The sequence below is a fragment of the Struthio camelus genome, chromosome 8, assembly GCF_040807025.1.
Source record: "Struthio camelus isolate bStrCam1 chromosome 8, bStrCam1.hap1, whole genome shotgun sequence".
Lineage (NCBI taxonomy): Eukaryota > Metazoa > Chordata > Aves > Struthioniformes > Struthionidae > Struthio > Struthio camelus.
This window is the reverse complement of record NC_090949.1, coordinates 24,488,728-24,511,127: the sequence shown is the minus strand read 5'-3', so window position 1 is coordinate 24,511,127 and position 22,400 is coordinate 24,488,728. Positions and strand designations below refer to the sequence as shown.

General features: G+C 35.2%; 1 protein-coding gene and 1 long non-coding RNA gene across 18 annotated transcripts in view; one reads left to right on the top strand and one right to left on the bottom strand.

The window, feature by feature from the left end:
• The window catches only part of NEXN (nexilin F-actin binding protein), a 27,674-nt gene extending 10,226 nt beyond the window's left edge, over positions 1-17,448 (top strand). For 3 of the 16 annotated variants that reach the window (XM_068952746.1, XM_068952745.1, XM_068952747.1), the window contains exons 2-13: positions 1,866-1,949; positions 2,538-2,619; positions 2,712-2,860; positions 4,183-4,224; positions 5,332-5,526; positions 5,605-5,778; positions 8,217-8,402; positions 12,596-12,796; positions 14,184-14,405; positions 16,184-16,369; positions 16,868-17,228; positions 17,333-17,448. In XM_068952746.1, coding sequence (XP_068808847.1) covers positions 1,923-1,949; positions 2,538-2,619; positions 2,712-2,860; positions 4,183-4,224; positions 5,332-5,526; positions 5,605-5,778; positions 8,217-8,402; positions 12,596-12,796; positions 14,184-14,405; positions 16,184-16,369; positions 16,868-17,228; positions 17,333-17,346 — 1,839 coding nt within the window. In that variant the 5' untranslated portion in view covers positions 1,866-1,922 and the 3' untranslated portion in view covers positions 17,347-17,448. The other 13 variants (XM_068952742.1, XM_068952739.1, XM_068952748.1 and 10 more) reach the window with 13 other exon arrangements.
• Positions 6,650-22,223, bottom strand: LOC138068041 (uncharacterized). 2 transcript variants are annotated; one of them, XR_011142583.1, is made up of 5 exons: positions 22,084-22,223; positions 21,161-21,208; positions 20,151-20,290; positions 18,781-18,867; positions 6,650-7,670 (listed from the first exon to the last, which is right to left on the bottom strand). It is a non-coding gene; the product is annotated as an uncharacterized lncRNA (long non-coding RNA). The 2 variants fall into 2 exon arrangements; XR_011142582.1 differs by lacking the exon at positions 22,084-22,223 and having other exon boundaries at positions 21,161-21,583.
• Between the last annotated feature and the right edge of the window lie 177 nt (positions 22,224-22,400).

The following is a 22,400-nucleotide window of genomic DNA, read 5'->3' as shown; positions in this document are numbered from 1 at the left end:
AAGGTGGCCTATCACTATTTATTTGGTTAGAACCCGGTCTATTTGGGCATCTCGTAATGGAAGAGTAAGGGCTCACGTGGTGTTCTCCTGGGTGACGTTCACGTGGTGTGACTTAGGCAAGAGAGAAGAATTTTAGCGCCGAAAGAAAAAACAAAAATGGGATTCAGGAACAGACTGCAAATATATTACAAAGAAAGAACTTAACTTTCCATATTATGAAATATACATGTCCTAACCTTAGTTTCTCTAAACCACAGGTGAGAAGTCCCTTCTAGTAGTAAACTATGTTTCTAGCCTTTTTACTTTGAGTCTGTTTGTTTGCACTATTTTTAGCACACTGAGTTTCTAGTCTTGCCTGGGACTCTGCGCATTGCTATAGTAGAGACAGCAATGATACTGGAGTCATGTATAAAACAATCTTGCCTTAAAATGTATTGAAAAATCAAAGACTGTTCCCTTTGCTTGGAATCCAAAGATTCCAATATAGCTACATGTCTTCATAGGTCACTTACTTACAAAAGATCAGGCATGGATGTCTTCTTGCACTTGCTTGGCCTCTGCCTGTCTGTCCTTCTACAGGTGATCTGTCTGTGCTCTTTCTTACGTAGCGAGCTTCAGCCTGCAGAGGGTATGCAGCTGTCCTGTCATCTCTTCCCATCCCTGCTCTTTCCTCTTCAGAGTTCCCACTGCATCTATCTATCTTCATTATCTTCCTTCCACAGGAAAAAAATACTGTCCCTCACACTATCTGTCATCCTTCTTTGCCTAAATTCACTTTTTTTTGTTCCTCCTTATTACTCACAGAGGACTATAGTTTACATTAGTAGGTAGAGCGCTTTAATAGCTTCTTTGTCTACCACAGCCTCACAAAACAATTCAAGAGGTGAAACCTTGGGTTTAACGTTACTCTCTTGCACACCTAGTCAGTAGTAGGAAGAAATGGCACTGCTTCTTTACCAGAGTGAAAATTAATGGGGAGATTTCCCCTTCCCAGAAACTCTGATAGACCGGATTTTAAAAAAAGGGCTTAGCTCCCAGCTTTTAAAGTGCTTTTTGATTAGTTTAATGGGAACAGTGAAATTCAAAATCGAAAATGCTGTTCTCTTGAAAAATGCAGTGCAAGTTCTAGCACACGATTAGATAACATCCACCTTAGAGAAAATGTTTATATATGGCTCACCTAACTCATATTTGAGCACTTCATAGTTTTTTAGCACTACGAGAATAACACTAGGAGAAAGGAAAGCATTATTTTGTATTCACTTACTGGGTGAAGGCCAGAGAGAGTAGCCAGCCTGGCTTAGAAGCAAGCAAGAGAATTCACAGGGGCAGGAATTCCGGTTGCATCTCTGAAATGGTGGTAGGTGCCCCCTTATCACGGGGCCATCCTTCCTCCGGTCAGTGATAAAAAGGCTCTGACTCATGCTCCAGGCACTTGGGGAGCTTTGGCCTGGGGCTGAGCACTCTGCAAACTTGGTGCACCGTGAGCTCACCGGCTCATACACCAGACTGAAGCAGAGCGGCTGACATGTACAGCACGTTCCTTTCTGCTAGCAGGGGGTATTGAGCGCTCCAGCCAGGTCAGCTGGAGCTTGGCACCAAGTTCTGATATATACTTTTTTTTTTTTTTTATGGAAATTAAAACCTAATATCTAGGACTATAATAGAGCAGCATGAATAGTGAATTGTAAGCTTGTTCTTTTAATGCTTGCTCCATATTTAGACCCTGTTTTCATGTCTTCACAAAAGCCTCAAAAGATCAAATGAAATTGTGATATGCTCACTTCAGCCTATCCAAACTTATTGCAGGGAGACAGTTAGAGCATCAGTTAAGAAGACAATGTAACTGCAACTGTTTCTTACAGGTAGATACTGAAAGCAATCTTAAATATACCACGTGAAGATCACACAGTACAGCAACCATGAATGACATTGCACAGAAGACTGAGGTATGTACTAATTTTAAAATAATGAGAGTAATGTACTAATTTACCAGTGACGCTTGCAAAAAAGACGGAGAGCAATTACAAACACTTGTAAGAGACATTTAATGGATGATGGCTAGTGGCACAAAGCTCATAATCCCAAATGCGCGTCTGTTTTATGTTCTTACATTCTTTCTAATCCAGTCTATAAAACCAATTTCTGTCCTTCTGTTTCAACTTTCTTTTTCTTATCTTCATTTCTTCTTTATCTTCACCGAGATTCTGCTTTCTTCATCTAAACCCGTCCAAAAATCCTATGTGCCCAAGCTTCACAAGGGTGATGTAAAGGATAAATTTGAAGCTATGCAGAAAGCAAGGGAAGAAAGAAATCAAAGGCGATCTAGAGATGAAAAGCAAAGAAGAAAAGAACAATATGTTAGAGAGAGAGAATGGAACAGGAGAAAGCAGGAGGTTATTTTCTTTGCAAATATTTTGTGTGATGTTAATATTCAATGTGATATGTGACAATATTTTCAAATTATTTTAAGACAATAACAGTGGAATTTTATCTAAGGTGTAATGACAGCTTACTTTCTGTATTTAATCAACTAGATGAAAGAACTGCTTGCATCTGATGAAGAAGATGATGCAAAATCCTCTAAAGTAGAAAAAGGTTATGTTCCAAAGCTGATAGGTAAGAGAGGCAAAACTTTTAAGAGCCACACAATTCATTAGTGTTAAGTATTAGATCTAATAACTATTGAATTGTGCATTTCATATTCACAGGAACTGTTAAAGGCAAATTTGCAGAAATGGAGAAGCAAAGGCAAGAAGAAGAAAGAAAAAGAATGGAAGAGGAAAGAAAGCGCAGAATTGAACAGGATATGATTGAGAAAAGGAAAATTCAAAGAGAATTAGCAAAAAAAGCACAGGAGGTATGTTTATCTGATCAAAATAGTAAGGACATAATTATAAACAATAAAACACAAGTACAAAGTTTCATATTGATCAGCAGTTCCAAAGATTTGGTCTCAGGTTTCTGACGGTAGCGGTATACAAGCAATATGCTGGATAGGTTGGAAGCAGGGAAGAAAATAAAGACAAAGATTGTCTGAATAATATTTAGGGTAGCAGTGTTTTAAAACACAGAGCTTGAATTATAGATGAAACCAGGCAAGCATAAACCTGGTAGGAATGTGAATAGGGTACGATGTCATATGCATAGAAGAGTTTATAGAATTCAATAAGCTAATTTGAAAATGTTTTTTATATTGTACCCACTCTTATTTTAGGCAATTCTTGCTTTTAAATTAGTGAACACAGTTCACTAATAGATACATTGAGGCAAGTAAATAGAAATGGGAAAAAGGCATAAGTACATAGAAAGGAGAAGATGCTAATTCAGTTAAAATCACGATGATTCAGATCATGTTTTATTCTTTTATCACTTCATGAGTTGTTACATACGTATGTGAACAGGCTCCCACTTTTGCTGATACCAATGAAGCAAGTTGTCTTTGCAGAATTCTGTATTTGGGTAACATATTTAGTTCCTTGTGTAATTTTCTTCAGTGTTGCAAATACTGCAGTGAGAGTAAACATCTAATGACAGACCAGAACCATAAGCAGATTTTACAAGAGATAGTAATCTGGGTTAATCTAGGTTTGTTTTTGTTTTAAGAGGAGTCAGTTTTCAACAAGGACTTGAACAATATTTTCTACTAAGACTTTTAAATGGTTAAAACTGTACTTTTAACAGGAAATGTATCTGGTTAAATTTAATGTACTTTGAAAGGCAGAAGTACCTAACGTAGAATTTTACAAAGTATGTTAGTTCTAGAATGTAGCTATAATACAGTGAAAAAACATAGGAATAGGCTTTTTGCAGGGAGTTGAGTCAAAGACAGACAATATCACTTGGATCAGAAATAATGAGTTTGCTTTAACTTTTTACACAATTATGGAACGTTCACAGGAGTTACAGACATCTAAGGTACTTTCCTCCGTTTATTGCCAAAGTGCTAAGTGTGCCTTCCAGTATGATATGTTGGTGTCATGTCCCCCTGCTGTCCTCCCATTAGCTAATCTATCTATCTGAAGCGTTGCAACATAATGCAAAGGTTCCATCATTAAAATCTCTTGTGAATGTAAGTGCTACATACATATCACTGATATAAAAAGAATTTCCAGTTTTATGTTTGCAGATCTAAGGCAAAGAGCCAAAGTAATGTAATCATATGAAATTCTCATTTAATAGATTGATGACTTAAACAATACGGGAACTGAATCAGGAGCAGAGGTAATCAGATTTTTTTAAAGAAACATTCACCTACTTTTTATTCACTTTGTTTTATTATGTTAGCATGGGCTGGGAAAAAAAAGGGCACACAAATTTTTAATTAAAATTCAACCAAGGAGCTAAGAAATTTTTAAAGCATACAGAAGGAGGTCAGTGTATTTAAGTAAGTATGAAATAGAGTCTAAAGTGTGAATAACATGTGGTCAGGAGAGTTAGACATCTAAAACTTAAATATTCAGAGCCACCAGAATGATTTGAGGCCTACTGGCAATGACTCTCTAAATTTTCTAGCTTTGAAAAGTATTATTTGAAAGCTCTTTGCCTTAAGCTTGAAATTAAAAGAGGATTCTGTCAATATACAGAGGTTTGAACACCTTAGTCAACTGCTGAGTCAATTCCTTTCCTTCTTTTTAAATGAATTTAACATATGGGTTTGGATTTTAAGTCTTGCAAATAAATATTTTATTTCAATAAAGCTAGGCCCAAAGGTCCTATCGTCTTCCACTAGACAAGTGTGCTTCTACTACAGTTTTGAGAAAAAAAATAACATTAATGTTAAGTTATTTGACAGTATCCTTCTTCGTCATGGCATTTTGTGAAAAACTTGGGTGAAATATATTATGGCAAATAAGTTGTGAAAATAGTTTTGAAGCGGCAAAATGCTTCAAAAACAAGTTAGTTTGACAAATTACATATTTGTATCTAGAATTACAAGCTTATCCCAACCACAGTGTATCCTTTACATAATAAACGTAAGACTGGAAGTGGAGAATAGCTACATTTGTTAGGTATTCAAATTTTCACCTCTTCTCCAAACCACCAATATTTATAAATAGCATTTAATGAAAATATGTAAAGAAATTAAGGAGTTTGCTGGCAGTCACGTTTAAAATGTAACTCATTCTTGACGTTCTTCAGATATTACAAGAAAACTAGTGACTGTCACAGGCAGATGAGTTTTATTCTTGTCATTAATACTCAATACAAATAATTCTGTTGGAAGCTTTGGTGCACACAGGTAAAAATGGCACTTTTATTAGAAATGAGTCTATCTAGAAGTCAAGCATTATCAAAATATCATAAATTATATATAATCTTTTTGGACAGGAAGGGGATGATTCACTGCTGGTTACAGTAGTGCCTGTAAAACCCACCAAAACACTTGGAAAAATGAAAGTAAACTTTGAGAACACAAGAAAAGAAAGAGCAGAACAAACACAGAGAGAAGATGAAGAAAAGAAGCTAAAATATGAGAAACAAAAACAATCCCTTAAAGAAGCCAAGTGCCTTTCACTTGTCATGGTAAACCACTCATCTAAAAATTTCTAGGAAATAAGGATCTATTATTTTAAGTAAAACTGTTTCATTTTTCTTACACAGGATGAAAACAAAGATAATGAAACACAAGAGCCTCTGTCTCCTGGTAAGCTGAAAGTAACATTTGAAGAACTTGAAAGACAAAGGCAGGAAAATCAAAGGCGGCAAGCAGAGGAAGAAGCAAGACAGCGTTTAGAAGAGGAAAAACGTGCCTTTGAGGAAGCTAGACAGCAAATGGTAAGTAGTTGTGAAATTCTGTAACAAAATGAACAAAACATAGGTTACACCTTCGCATTCTTTCCTGTATCTGATTATTCTTAATTCTTATTTCAATTTGTCAAGGAGTTTGAAAATTGTGTCATCACCCATTTTAAAATACATGTTTTTGGCCTTGGTTCCAATTCAATAACCATACTGGCGTAATTCTTTAGACCATCTTTAGTAAAACTAGGAAACTTATATTTTTAAATTTGCCAGCAAGCTTACCAGTTTTGATATATATGCTTTGTAGTACCTTGAAGTACAGGTTCTGCAGAAGAAAATTAGTTGTCCGTTTTGCTCTTAAATAGTACTTCAGATGTTTCGGTAACTTGTTTTCAGTGAAAACGTTCTGTAGTAACAGAACGCTATTTCTTGTTCCCATTATTTATCTTATAAATATGATACATAAATACATCAATTACAACTCTCCTCTTACAGAAATAGGGAAGACAAACATGTCAGCACTTTTGTATGTAGTAATATAAATAACTAATGTAGTAGCAATTACTAGATTAGTAATTATCAGAAACGGAACTCATCCTGTTTTGTATTACATGCAAAACTGCTTCCATATGTTCTTTATCAGAAGCCAGACTTATTTTAGATCAACTATAAATGTACCTCTCTATAGTGTGTTCTTTGATCGTACTAAATGAATCATATGCTTAGCATTAATATTAGCATAAGATGCACCAGATAGACTATGTTGAAATCAGGAAAAACAGAACTAAACTATTTCCAAAAACATTCTTTGGAAGTTCTATATTTAAATATGTCTTTTCCCTGTACAGTCCTAATCATTATGACTTTGTTCATTCACATACAAGAAAGATTAGAGAGTTCTGGATTTTCATGTCTCATGAAATCTTTAAAGATTTTATTTCTTGAAATTTGTTAAACTTAAAAAGAGTAGTTTAATTATGAGTGAACATTCCTGGACAAACGGCTCAAGATCACACTCAAGATAACTGTATATTACAGTAGCCTTAACAAAAATGTAGTATTCTAAAAAACAGAAACAGAAATCTACAAATAACATCCCCTCCCCCCAAAAAACAGAACCCCCAGAAAGCTGAAACACTGAGATTCTCAATTGATCCAAATTGGGAGGGTTCTAGTTTTAGGTAGGTGCCAAATTTTTTTTCCATTATTATTTATTTATAAGTAAACTACTTAACCTTTTCCAAACAATAACCTTGACATTATGTCAATAATCCATTTTTTCTTTTTCTTTTTGGGGTAGGTGGGAGAAGGGAAGGGGAAGAAGAAAGGGTACTAGTGAAGGAGAAGAGGGAAGAAAAGGAAGGAGAAAGAACTTTAGAATTCTAATTGAAGTTTTGTTCCCATCTCCCACCTTCATGTACATGTATTTATTTACCAAGTAACATAGAAGAGTGAAAGCTGAATTTATGAATTCTGTATATAAAAAACAAAAACAAGACCCCCTTCCCCAGTGTTTCTATATCATGCAGTTTTAGCTGATATCAGTGGTTGTCACGGTTTGAAGTTAAAAGTTTTCTTAAAGGAACAGTTCAGCAGTTCAATTCTTCTAATGCCTTCTTTTTCCCCCTAGGAATTCCAAATATATAATTTCTGTAATTCCCTTTACTAGTCTGCCCAACATACCAATCCCATGGCTGCTTGCAGTATGCAGAAATCTGGAATATCAGTACCTCAGCAGTTCACAGTTAATTTCCTCCATTAGCAAATAAAATATTCCAAGATGTTTTCTAAGGATGGTTCTTTCTTTTATTCTTGATTGCAGTTTGCAAATCACAGGCTTCTCTTAGCAGATAGTGTCCACTGGAGACAAGCCACAGTGAAGAGATTGGCATATCTCAGTTCTTTCTTCACTGATGATTAAATGTCTAAGAAGAAAAGAAGCAAAAATGTCAGTTTGGACTAATAACAAACTGTTAATCAATTTAGCTTTTCTGTAAAACTCTACAGCATTTTTTCAATTCATAAGTAAGTGCACCAGGGAAAACAATTTATATGCAAATAAAAACACTCCAGGATAAAGGTCTATGAAAGTGATATCACGAAAGTGAAGAGACTGATTGTTGTTCACAGTCAATGACCCAACAACCCTGAAACCATAAAATAGGTAATTGTTTAGCCTTTTCCTGATAACTTGTTTTTTCTTTGAACCATGCCTTCAACCAAGAACTACAGAAGTTATGTATTGAATTCTGAACAATATTTCTCAAGGGAGTTGCTTCTCCCTCTCCCTCTGGATAAAACCCAAGACAAAAAGGTTTCTTATAGGAAGCAAGCTATTGATATATTTCCTCCCAGAAGAAAAAGCATTTATAGAAGATCAGAATGGAGTTCACAGAGTATTATTTAGTACAGAGAATATTTTTGTATTTGGATGGGGCTTTTCCATTTTTTTTTCTCTCCCTTCTCTAAAGATAAATGAAGGTGCTGATGATGAATCTGAAAATTCTATGAAGGAATTCCGTCCTAGTAAACTCAAACTCAGTTTTGAGCAGATAGAAAGACAGAGGAGAGAAGAGGAAAAAAGGAAAGCAGAAGAAGAAGCAAGACGACGCATAGAAGAAGAGAAAAGGGCATTTGCTGAAGCAAGAAAGAATATGGTATGGCATTTTGCTTAGTATATGTTTTAGTATTTTACTTGAGTCTCCACACTGAACTAGGAAAAAAAGCTCTGGGAAAAGATGCAGTTGGACATATGTGTTTTAATTCCTCCGTTAATTAAACTTATTAACAGGTATGGGGATTGAATCAAGTTAGTTTACCAAAACCCACTACAGAACACCCCCTCCTCACAGCAACACTAGAGAGGATACCAAATAATGTAATCAAAAATAGATATTGTTTCCAATTAATAGTGTTACGCTAGATGAAACAAACTCGGAAAACAAAATGCCTTCCCAAGGAAGTTTTTTTTTGTTTGATTTTGTTTAATGGCTTATCTTTCTTTAGCTCCATTTTTACTTCTCCACATTAATTTCCCTACCTTTAAGTGTGTCCACCAATTGGGAATTACTAGCTGAAGCATAATTAACACCATATTGAAAAAGTTCTGATTGCAAGTACAAATTCTATTGTCATCTGTGGCCTATTAGGAAGCAAAAAACTGAGAAGGCTGATTTTGATTTTTTTATATTTCCTTGCTTGTTCAGGGAAACATCAAAAGGCGGCAACTTACACTGAATTTACAGTTAGGACAGTTCTTAACAGGTTCTTCAGTCTGGAAATTACTTAGACAAATACAGACCCCTGTGATTATTCAGTAACTTCTAAAATTTAAACTTGATTTTTAATTGCATTTTTATTGTATATTTTTTGTATATTCTTATTGTATTTTTCATGCTTATTCCAGCAGCTTCAAGTTTTAGCAGGCTTTTGGGTAATAGCTAGTCTCTTATTTGTGGATATTAGGAAACTTGGTATTAGATTACAGAAATACCAGTTAAACTCAAAATTGTTAGTTTCAAAATCAAGTGCAAGACATACCATACAGAGCTGCAGAATAACCTGCTCACCTGGTGGTCTCTTTCTACACTTCCCCCTGTGGTTTTATTCAGAAAGACCAACAGCATGTCTAATATCGTTATTTTCTTCAGAATTAAAAGTAATGGTTGTGAAGCAGATTATAGCTTTGTATGGAAGATTTACACAGCTAACAGTGCTCCCGCTGACTGAAAATTAGGCCAAAGACAAGACCTCTACTCTGAAAGTCTGCCCAGACAAACTACTAGGCAAACTTATACTTGATATTGTACCAATAAGCAACAATGTGAGATAAGGTCTGTGATCTGTCCACACCTCCAAAAGAGGGAAAATAAATCAAAAGCTTAAACCTCTAGAAAAAACAAATCAATACCACCAAACATCTGCCATTACAATCTTTAGGAAGTCTGTTAACAGACAATTCAAGGAGAGCAAAGAAAGTACATGCTGTCTTCTGCTTTGTGCTGCCTTCTTGAGAATCTCTTTTTCCCTCAGTTTAGCATGAGGCTAAGTGTCCAAAAAAGGAACATTTCTTACAAGAAAAATTTCTCATGGATTAAACGGAGTTTAATCCTTTAGATGCAGCACAGAGTCTGCTGCTGCACTATTAACAACAGTGAAGATTTTCAGTAGTCCAAAAAGTTAACGGAAAAGTGTATTTTCAGCATATTCATTTGAAAATTGGCCTGCTAGTGCAGAGTTCATGTTCAGGATGCTAATTATCTATTGCGTATAACAAAGACAATCCCATCCTTTCCCTCCTATTCATCACATCTACACGCTGAAACAGATGTGCACAGATGCACTTTTGAGGGTTTTAAGAGGACAGTCATCTCTTCCAGAAGCACTAAAAGCTCACACGTAAACCTCACAATCTATTCTTATTTAAGCATTTAAAATAAGTAGTTTTTAGAATCATTTGCTTATTGAATTCAATTTTGAAACTTTATACACAAAAGCGATACCACTGCTAGAAACACAAAAGCCACTTTCACTTCCTTTTGAAAGGATCTCCCTACTTCATAGTTTCTTCTGCAAGATACATACTTCCACGCTTCCCACCAACTCAATCCCTTTCAGACTAAAGCATTCAGCTTGCATCACCACCGGTCTCTCTGTTGAAGAGACTGCATGAAGAAACCTTAGTGTGAACAAAAATCCTTTCTACCTTGTATCAATCACTGTTTGCCCACTGAAAATTGATTCACTGTGCTACCAAAAAATGACTATTACAGGACTGTTTCTTATTGCCATCTCTTAACCAGACTGCAGGAAAAAGAAAAAACCAAATAACATAGTCTTCCTTCACAAAACACAGCTAGAATATTTACTGAACTAACCACAAGGGTTATGCATCACACAGTTCTGCTGATTTTTTTTTTTTTTTTCTCCCTGTGCTTTTAACGAGGAATAGGTTGGCTTACTGCCTTTTCATAGCTTACTAATACTGATTCAAAAAATATAAGGCAGATAGAAGAGTGATTACTCATGCATAGCTTTTTTTTGTTTGTTTACAAATAGGGGCATTAGTAAATTATGAATTACTGCTTCTGCTATTCACTTAGGTTCTACATTTTTCTGAAGAGATAAGCATATCAACTAATGCATTATCAGCAAAAGATTTTCATGTTTCTTCACTGCTTTTGCTACAGTTAGCCTCGGAAAAATGTGAAGCTATGCATATCCTATTCTTATTAAAGGAAATATTTTACTGCTTTATTTTTGACTCCACTTCCTGACAGTTTCGACAAATATCTTTGTATTATGTAAAACAAATGAAGAATGGAAGGAATTGTGGGCCTGAACTCCAGCTGTAAGCTTAACTACTCGTAGGAAAAATGCGTAGGAAATGTGTGGTGACTAACAGTAGGAGAGAGGTTGGGCCAAAAAAACTGTAGAAAGTGCTATGATTAAAAAAAAACAGCATGGGGCAAAGTCAGCAGCACAAGACAGCAGCAGAAACTAAGATGGCGTGAACAGCAGTGAGAAGTGGAAGTTACACAGGCAGTAAGCAACAATACATGGGAAACTGAAAAGCAAGTGCAAGAGAATGTTTTTAAAAATATGCTTGTGTATTTTCTCTTTCTTTATAAATCTAGCCAAGTAATTTTCTCAAATGAAAGTCTTGCTCGTTTAATCCTTTCCAGGATTTCGCTGATAACTACTATTGGGAAATTTAAGGCAAATTTGACACTGTAATGTTTGTCACAAGGCTTTTCAGAAGTATACTGATTTAATAGTGCCCAAAACGGTATGATCACTCAGTTCTAAATAGCTATCTGACCTCCTCTCACATTCTTTTATCTACAGACTTCCCTGCAGATTTGTTGACAGTCTCTGTTAATAGGATAAAAGGTGTTTACACAGTTACATGCACAAACACATATTTAAGACAGATTTTTTTTTTTTTTAATCAAGAAATTACTTTAAAAACCTGCGTAACTCAAAGACAGACAGTGGCTACCTGGCCATTTTTATAACATACCACCTAATGTCTCAGCGATGCTTCACTCCAACAAAATCAGTCTGGTGAGGTATTTGTTCTGACAGTTTCTGCCCTTGAAAATGATTACGAGGGCCTTTCCTCGGCCATAATATTTTCCTATGAACTGAACTACAAAAGAAGCAAACTGCTCATACACAGTACCCACCAAAGTCCAGCCCTGCTCTGTAGCCTGAGAAAAGGACAGGGAAAGAAGGAAAACTTTGCTGCTAGGTTGTACCAAACAATAAACTGACAACATAATTTGGTATATTCACTTGGTGCATAAGAAAAGTTTCTTGTATCCTACATTGTGTACGCATTCCTGTAGCCTAAATTCTGTTCTGCTATGCTTACTGGGAATACTAACATGTCAGAGTTAAAAAATAGGAACGTAATGCAGGTTGCTTAGAAAAGAAAATTACAGATGTTTGGCCTGCAGTGTTAAGAGAAATGACATGTTTAAACACAAGCACTTTATCTAATGATAGTCTGTGAAGTAAACAGGAGTGGATTGCTTCAGGTACCAAAGCTACATTTAGAGGCCATCCCTCTCATCTTGCAGAGAGGACAGCATCTGTATGAACTTTTTTTTTTTTTTTTTTTTTAAGTTTAGTATTGTAATAAAGGGCTAAAATGAAAGACAGCCCTCTCCCCGACTCCCCCTTTGCAAAGTGTTAGAGAAAGTAACACTGTCAAACCATATCTTATTTCACTGTGTCAGAAGCGGCCAAATGTTTGCTTAGCTTTACATACTAGAAGTGTCTGAGGAATGCCGTGATTTCATCACAAGCATCTTCAGGCTGCATCATTAATTATCTGAATTTCCAGCAGGTGCTGGATGATGAATCACCAGAAATGTTTAAAACCGTTTCTCAAGAATCTCTCATACCTGGTAAACTGGAAATTAATTTTGAGGAGTTACTGAGACAAAAAATGGAAGAAGAGAAGAGACGCACAGAAGAAGAACGTAGGCAAAAGTTGGAAATGGAAAAGCAAGAGTTTCAACAGCTGAGAGAGGAAATGGGAGAGGTCTGTACAACAAAAATGTTAAGCATCCTCTGAATAAAAATGTAATGGCTCAAAGTTTAAGATTGTAATGGAAAATTCCTTGTTTAAGGAATTTTAAATCAATACTTTCATTCTTACTTGAAAAAAATGGAAAACAGAAAAAAAAAAAAACTTTTAAAAACATACCATTCCTAATCACTAATCCACTAGGAAAATATACTCTTAGCCCTTACTACCCTTGAAGTGAAAACACAAAATTTCAGATTTGTATTTTTCCCTTATTTTATTGTGAATTCTGCATATTCTACTGTACTATTAAAAATGATTTACAGTATTTTAAGAACACAAACATCTAGTTCACCCCCAATCAAAAGCAATATTCTCACTTTATTAATTAAAGAATATCTTTTTTTCAGGGAAATGTAGTGTTAAATAATTAGGAAGAAATTACAGTGCCCCAAGTCACCAGTCACTGTATCAGGGGCTTGAAGACTGACTGTCACAGTGGATTTTAAGGCTCTCACACAATTTGCTCTGCATACCAAATGGCTAAAACATCACATTCATGAACTTCACAGTTGAATTTGATTTGGTTGTGGGTGGCAAGTCTAAGAATATTTTTCACTTTTGAATGTTAATCAAGAATGCATTTTATTATTATTATTATTTTTCTTTTTAGAGAGGCTAGAGTGAGTAATAAGGGCTCCAAAAATCTTCAAGTAGATTTTGGATTTCATCCTAGGGAAGAAGGGAAAGAGAGGGACATCCAACTAAATGTGTATACATCTTTACTGTCAGTCAGAGGTAATAAAGGGAAGGAGGGAGGGGAGTAAATAACAATTACAGCATCAGACACAGTTCAACTACAGGATCCAGAACTGTCACTTCAGTTTCCCTGCTATAACATCCTGCTATCTCTTTTGCCCCTTACTGCATTAAAAATATATATATATACATACACAGTAATAACTAAGTTTGTGTTTAACAGAGTGGCTGTATCTTAAAAGACTATTTCATAGCATATTGCAGTTAAGTCAGAGAGGTGAATTATGGATCTAGGAGAACTTTAAGAGTGTCGTGTTGCTAGGTGTCTGGTTTTCTGAGCCCGAAATGGTTCATTGACAGAGCAATCCTTGAATAAAGGGTTCATTCAAGCAACACCAGAGAAGAGCTTTTACTGAAGCAAAATATTCTGAAGTCTGTATCTAGTTTAGAGGTGATAAGGAAATTATAAGATTTAAGAAAAAAGGAAATTAGAGGGAAAAGATACCTGTGATTTAGAACACCTTTAGAACACCTTCAAGCCAAGAGTATTAAAGAACATTAAGCTACGCCTATTTGTGGTGAGAACAGGTAGTAGAAATAACTTGGACATTTTTGATCTTCACATTTTGTAATCTCTGAACAGCTAGAAGAAGAGTCCGAAACTTTTGAACTAAGTAAAGAATATGAAGAATTAATGAAGTTAAAAAGAAGTGGTTCTATTCAGGCAAAGAACTTAAAAAGCAAGTTTGAAAAAATAGGACAACTGTCTCAAGAAGAAATACAGAAAAAGATTGAAGAAGAGCGAGCTAAGAGAAGAGCAATGGATGAAGAAATAAGAGAAAGGGAAGCAGAAAAATTTCAAGAGGTAAGTTGTATTCTGTATACATAATGATGACATTCAACAGAGGCTTGTAATCACAAAGATCTTCATTCTCAACCTGCACTGAGCTGCAAGATTAAATTGAGCTAGGAGACTGATGACCCAGGAGTGAACAACGTTTCTTTTACCAATGTTTGTTGTGTTTCCAAAATGATTCTCTCCTTCCTTTCCAGTTCCCTCTTTGAACGTGCGAGAAAGTCTTGCCCCAGTGTCCCTCAGGGATATAACCATCAGTTTAATCAGTCAGCTGTTTTCTGCTTTAAGTCCTCAGTTCAGCATCCTAACAACTTAAACCTGCCAGTCCAACAGATTGAAGCATTCACGTTGTGAGTCTGTGTGCTATTAACAGGCACATAAATTGCTTGTCCTTCTGAACTCTTATTCATTCCCCACTGTATGAATTAAAAACAACCAGCACTACAATTTAGAGATCAAGCCCTTGCCCTTTTTAAGGTCAGAGAGAGAGAGAGAGAGAGAGAGAGAGAGAGAGAGAGAGAGAGAGAGAGTCTGCTGGTTTCTCAGGGTACAGCAGGGAAGTATGCCTAGTTATCTACACTTCTGATAGGAGCCTCTGTATTTTTTCATAGTAGGAAACAAGGGATGGAGTTATCCATTTAACCAATAAATCAACACTATCCTCTAACCAAAAATACGAACACTTGAGCTTTCGTGTAATGATCATGTGGCAAAAGTCATAACACTGATAAGACTTATCCAAACCTCATTAAGAGCTATTAGCCACATTCACAGTACTCCATCTCTTCTTATCAGCTCAAAGCCAATCTTTTCTTTTGGATCTTTTCATTTAATGACTGACACTGTAATTATGCTTCTTCTATGCAGTCAACCTGGGTAGGTGTTGAAGCTGCTACAACGTTGTGGCATAAAGAGCAAGCCACTGAAGACTGATTTTAGAGTCATACCATTGCCATAAGACAGAATTCAACTTATACGTGCACATAAGTCTTTAAAAAAATAATTTTTCTACCTAACATTTTTGAAAATATTTTTTGCAAATATTTTGCCCTTTTTTGCCCTGGTCTTTTTTCCTCTCCTCTGCACCCGTGAATAATTCTAGACATATTAAACTGGTTTTCTCCAAAAAGGGAGCATGAGTCTAATTAACCACTAAGAGACAAAGCATCCACAAAATAACCATAAAAAAAATAGTTCTTTCATTAGAAAGGCCTGCTTTTCAAGAGTACAGGTAAATAGGCAAAGAATCTCAAGTAGAAGACCTAATGTATATGACCTAATCAACAAAGGGACTTCCAGGACACGAGGTTCTCACACAGCAATATGAAAAGAAAGGAAAACCAAGTGCCATACCTCAGTAGTAACATGATTCTAAGAAAAGGCAAGCAAAAAAGTAGAATTTTTCCTGGCACAGGAAAAGGGAGGCTCACAGCCTAGGTCTGCTTTTTTCCCCCCTCTTGGACAAGGAGACTAACTCCTAACTGCTTTGTAAAATTAGCATTAGAAAAACAGGCGTGAGAGCTGTGAAAAAAGTCCAAGAAGATTTTTACTGCAAAAGAGAGAAAAGAGAGAAACCTAACAGAATAAGCATCCCTTCTCAAAACAAAAAAGTATACAGTGTGCATGCTGGACAATTCGTCTTAGTCTTTTACAACAGTCCTGCCAGAAGTAGCATGAGTTTTTAAAGAACTACTGTCCTACTGAACTAGTTTTATTCTAATGTAAATTTAAATTTAAAGGTAATAAATGAGTAAAGCTCTGAAACTTAAATTTTTCTTCTTTGCAAGGATGATGAGGTAGATGTGAGACCAGCCAAGAAATCTGAGGCTCCCTTTACTCATAAAGTAAACATGAAGGCCCGTTTTGAGCAAATGGCAAGAGCCAGAGAAGAGGAAGAACAGAGAAGAATTGAAGAACAAAAATTACTACGCATGCAGTTTGAACAAAAAGAAATTGATGCTGCATTACAGAAGGTAAAGATTACAAAATGCCTTTTATTCAGAGCTAAGTGTCTGTTAACTTGGTGAAATATGTACTTAAACATCTAACTGAACACCACTGATAGCAATGATGCCGGAGGTGTCAAAGACACATTGTACCACTTTAACAGCTGCTGCGAATTGCTGCAATAATATGAAATTGCTTTTGGTATGCGCACGTATTCTTGAAGAGTAGGAGAGAGAAATACTGCAAAGAAGTGGATCTTCTCCTTTGAATAGTATGAAAAGGAAATATAAACATATATTCATGCCTGTACTTCTCCCTAGATTCCAGCCTCATTAAAATTCATTTTCCAGAATTTACTGCCAGCTCCATTTCCAGATTTGATGCATTATGTTATCCAGTGAGCTTAGGTGCAGCACCTCTCTTCTCAGAGGCACAAGAGCTTTTCTGTAAATCAAATACATTTCACTAGTATTTATGTTGCTATTTCCACTTGAAATGTTCTAAATCAAATTATTTTAAAACAGAAAAGGGAAGAGGAAGAAGAGGAAGAGGGAAGCATTATTAATGGCTCTACTTGTGAAGATGAGGAGGATCAAGCTCGATCTGGAGCTCCCTGGTTCAAGAGGCCACTAAAAAACACATCAGTTGTTGATGGCGAGCCAGTGAGATTTACTGTTAAAATTACTGGGGAACCAAAACCCGAAGTCACTTGGTGGTTTGAGGGAGAAATGTTGCAGGACTCTGAGGACTATCAATATATTGAAAGAGGAGAAACCTATTGCCTTTATTTGCCAGAAACCTTCCCAGAAGATGAAGGGGAATATATGTGTAAAGCAGTCAACAACAGAGGCACATCTGCTAGTACCTGTATTCTCACCATTGAAAGTAAGAGTTAATATTTCAATTCACTTAATTCTCAAGTACTCTTCCTGCATCTTTCCTATTATGAAAAAACTGATTAACCTTTTCTTAACTCTCTTATTTTCTAGCTGATGACTACTAATGTTCTACTTTAGCTGGAATCTTTCTTCCTCTCAAACCTTTCTTACTGCATCATCTCTCTTTCTCTGATGGGGCCAACTAAAGAAAGCGAGGAAATGCACTGATTTGTCATTTCCTTCATCCGATAAAATACTCTTCAGACTGTGCAAGTGTCCAGGTTCCTTGGTCATATGAATTTTAGCATGAAAGGCTAAAAAGAAGAAATCAATAAAGGAAAAATAAAAAAATCAATAAAGGAAAAAGCCGAATTATCAATAGTGCTACCACATTTGAAGACCAACTATTGTGTAATCGTATAAATCTAAATACACAATCAAGAAACTTGTGTAGTAGTGTAAAACAGCTGGTATATTCTGCATGAACACTCTATATTTAAGCCATTTTACTGAAGAGGAAATACTTATTGGTGATTTCAAAAAAACCCAGTGTATTATTTCTAAACAATAAAAGATTACATAACTGCTTATGTTTATTGTTTTGTTTCAAATAGCATTTATTTTTTAATACAGACCTGCATTTAAATCATGAGGCTGTGATCAACCTATGCAGTTGCTAATCTTAAAGTAAACAATCTCAGTAAGGCTTGCAGTAATCTCTAGGGTATTAACATTTGCTTATAAAAATTGTTTTTTCCACTAAAAGATACAGGAGCAGTTGGTGACAAAACGTGGGCCAATCAGCGAATTTCATAGGAAGTAAACTTTAAAATAAAAACGTTGCGCAGAATTGCCTAGTTTTTCAACCTTCATTCTCTCTTGTTGCAATAGATTTATTGCAGCATCTCTAAACATTGTCTGCTTAAGGCTAGCATACTATTTTTCTAAGACATCTTGATAACAGTGCTAATGCCATTGTGCCTAATATCTAAATGGTTCAGCTTAGGCTTCTCTAAGAGTTCTTTTACAAAAGACGATCAAAATTTTAAATTGAAGAACACGTTTAGAGCAGTAACATAAGACAGGGCAAGCTGCAGCAAATGTGCAGTCACTTCAAAAATGATTTTGAGAGGTTTTACTATGAATCTGCTGACTGCACTGCCTACAAAGTTACTTTACAAAAATCGTTTGCCTCAATAAAATAGTTACAGATTCTGAAACATCCTGAAAAACTAACTGATAAGCTGTATGATATTTAGAGTGAAAATTTATCTTAATGGCAGTATTACAAAAATATTTTATTTCATTTCATGTGGGTGATGTTCATTTCACATAAATATTAGTTGCTGCTATATTCAGTTCTCCTGAAGCTGCAATTTCAAACTAATGAAGGCAGGGGTAAGAGCATAAAAGAGACAAAAGCATTACTATTATTATCCATCAGTTTACATTTATTGAGAAAAACCATACAAAAAACATTATACAGTTAACGCGTACCCATATTACATACAATATCAATGCAAGCTCAAAACCACATTTTTGTAAAGCATTCAATTTACCTCAAGTCCAAGCTGCATCTCCCTAAGACACTGTTCCCATCACAGTTGCCTTTTAAAGCCAATCTTCTTTTTACACACGGGTAGTTTCTGCAGAGAACACTTTTCTCAGGACGAAAATGCATTTCACATGCACGCAAGAGAAATATTTGTGCATACATAAGAATTTATGAGCTATTACTAGGGAAGAGGGAATCCTGTCAACTGTATGCTTTCTGAAAGGCCCAGTCCACCCTTCCTCCCACCATGTCCAGAAAAAAGCAAAATAAAAAGCTTTTAGCATGCAATGAAAAACTTAAAAGCTACTTTGGAAGGGAATAGGGGAGAAACAGTTTCTATCATCCAATACCACTAGTAAAAAGATGAAATATTTCAAGAGAGACTGTGCAATGAATAATGATACTGTCTGCCTGAACAACTTAAATACATGGTATATGATCATGCTAGATAAAATATTATCCACCTGGTATTTTATTTCATGTCCTGTCTGAAAGTATATGCTGCAGAAAGTGGTATGAAAATGCTTTTCCTACTTTGAACATTATGCCTCCTTTTTAACGTTTTAGTACTCTTCACATTCTATTTAATTTGTGGGACTCTAGGGAAGAAAAAGCAGGAAACATTTAAAGACACCTTTGGGCAAGTTCATTACACTTCCAAGAAAGTCCAGTTATCTTACTGGATCTGGATAACTCCAGTAACGTATTTTCTGTTCTCCCAAGAACTGTGAGCTTGGGGACAGAATTGAGAAAATAAACACTACGCTTAGTACAAAAGAGCATGCCTGTAAACCCGGCAGTGAGCAAGCTGAAAGTCAGTATACCTCAAATGCTATATACTAAGGCAAGTTCATCTCATCTAATAAAGATGCAGTATTCTAATAAGCTGGCTTTTTCTTCTCTATTTCCTCCCACTGGCTAAATTTACAATTAAAAGACTGTTAAGATATTTTAGGAACAACAGTTGTAGAAAAAGCAGCATGTAAGAAGAAGTGAACAAATGACTCACCCCAACACTAAATTCCTGGCATCAAAACTCCAAATGGTACACACCTAACGTCTTATGTCAAAAATGAATCTGAATTACATATTAAACTACAAATCATCAAATATGAAGTGGCTTGAGAAACTGAAGCACAACTATTAATTTAGTTCAAAAAGTCAATATATCTAGCTTGACTGTTTAGAAGAATACAAATTAGAATAAATGGTTTATATTATTAAATCACAGTTAAAAAACTTAACAGATTATGGAACATTCATGGTCAAACAAATAGTACTTTAAAGAATGAAAAGTGATCAAAACAAAAATTATACCCTACACCATTATGTATGGGATACATTTCAAATCTGTTATGTTTTTGCCAATTTTACCTTCTACATGGAGCCCTTCTATGGTCCATGCTCATCGGCTCACCAATGGCATACACTCAAAGGATTCCTCTTTATTGGTAGTAACTATCTCAGGACCTGATTCTATGAGCTATGATTTGGTGCTTGCAGCATCTTCAGCACTGTGTGTGAAAATGAAGGCAGTATTTTTGAATATTTTTCTTTCATGTACAGATAAGCAGGACTTTTGAAAGAGGAGCAGCACATTTTAGAAACAGAATCATCAACAAAAAAAAATGAATAGATGCTGCTTTACTTTAAGCTTAAAAAAAAAAAACACTGTACCAGACCATCTAAGACATAAAACATTTTAAACTGGCAAAACATACAGCAATTCAGTTAAAATACCAAGAAACAGGAAACACTGACTGCTATATAGATAAAATATTATTTGCTGTACTGTTAACATTTAACTGGTGCACATGCTTTTTCAAATAAAACATACTCATCTGCAAAATTCTAGAGTCTATTTTCCTACCATGGCAAGTATGAATAAGCAAACTAAATTATCTAAAGATTCCACTAACACACTATAACTGTAAGACAAGTTATCAAGTTCAGTGATAACACAAGTTATATTCTTTATACTTAGGTCTTACTAGTTGAGTGGGAGTAGTGCCCTATTATAAAAAAAACCATTTGTGAAGGCTGTTGACGTTTCTAACCAAAGTAATTCCTGCATATTTTTAACGGTTTTGATCTTTAATTGCAACAATTAGCTATTTGAGAAAAAGTAACAAAAATGACTTATTCTGATTAAGTTTAATTACTGCAATCTACTCATCTTTTCTAGAAAAGATACATATTTACCTAGAAATATAAACAGTTGTTTAGAAACTTAAAAGACTTTCCACTGAAATGGAACCGTAAGTAACAATGCATTTGGGGAAAGCAGCTGATTGCTTTTCAATACACAACCACAAAGATCTCACAGGGACAACATTAATGTACTGAAATATAGTAATTTATATACTTCCTTAGGTTGTGCTTACCTGTTGCTTTTTTGCAGCAGAACCTAAGGTGGAAGGTCTGGGAAGGCACTGTGAAGTATAAATAATTGCACTGTTTGCAATTAATAAAGATTTTATACCTTAAATGAATCAAAATCAACAGCCTCCATTTTGTGAATGATAAAGAATCCAGTGAATTTAATTTTGCTCAGTTTAGTACATAATAAATGCACCATTCTACAAGGTTATCTACAAAATATCATGCAAAATATCTGAACTATTAAACTTCATATCCTACACTAAAGATAGCAAATACCATCCTAGCCTTTTTTTAAACTACCAGAATAATGCCTAATTTTAAAAGGGATAAAAATAATTCCTTCTTTCTACAGCACAATACATACATTGCTAATTACCTGAATAAAACTACTTCAATTTCAACCTTAACTTTTAGTCTCTGTGCAGCCACACTAAAGTTTATTCTCAAAACAAAATGGTATTCCATAAGAAAAAGCAAGTAACAGTTATAAAATTATTTTAAAACATACCTCCATCACTACGTATCTGCAAACTAACTGAAGACAAACAACTCCTGTCTGACAAGTGGTTCCAAAAGACTTCAATGTTATGATATGCATACTTAAATACACTGAATAATATAGCTCTCTCTCAGGTGGACTCATGAAAAAAAGACTATTACTCAGATAAACAGAAACATGATTTTCTTTAGCTGTTGCTAAACGTTTCAAGAATACTTACCCATAAAGCTCACATAATGTGTGTATATATATATATGTATATATGGCACACCTATGTTTCTGAATTAAGAAGCAATTATGATTTCCTAAGATAATCAGCACTGTATTCCAACATAATATTCACACAAGTATGGCAGTTTCATTATGTGGAACATTGACAAAAAGATACTGTTGCAGTTCATCAATTTGTCATTCTGATGTACTTACAGTGCAATGCTCCTTGAAGGAACAATCAAGGATGATACACAGCACAGTCCTCCTCACCCCTATAGAGCTAGTTCTATACTGGCTGGATCAAACCTGCACTTCAACAGACAATGGCAAGACAGACTGTATTGCATGTAGTCTAATATATGCAAAGAGCCAATAAATATGCAAAGAGCAAACATAGGATTTCAAGATAACCAGATTTTTAGTATGAGCATTAGAGTAATAAGAAGGTTCAAGTATATTTAAAAAAAAAAATCATTTGATTCAAAGACTGGTCTTGAGTATTTACAAAAGAAGTTATCTGCTCTGCAGGA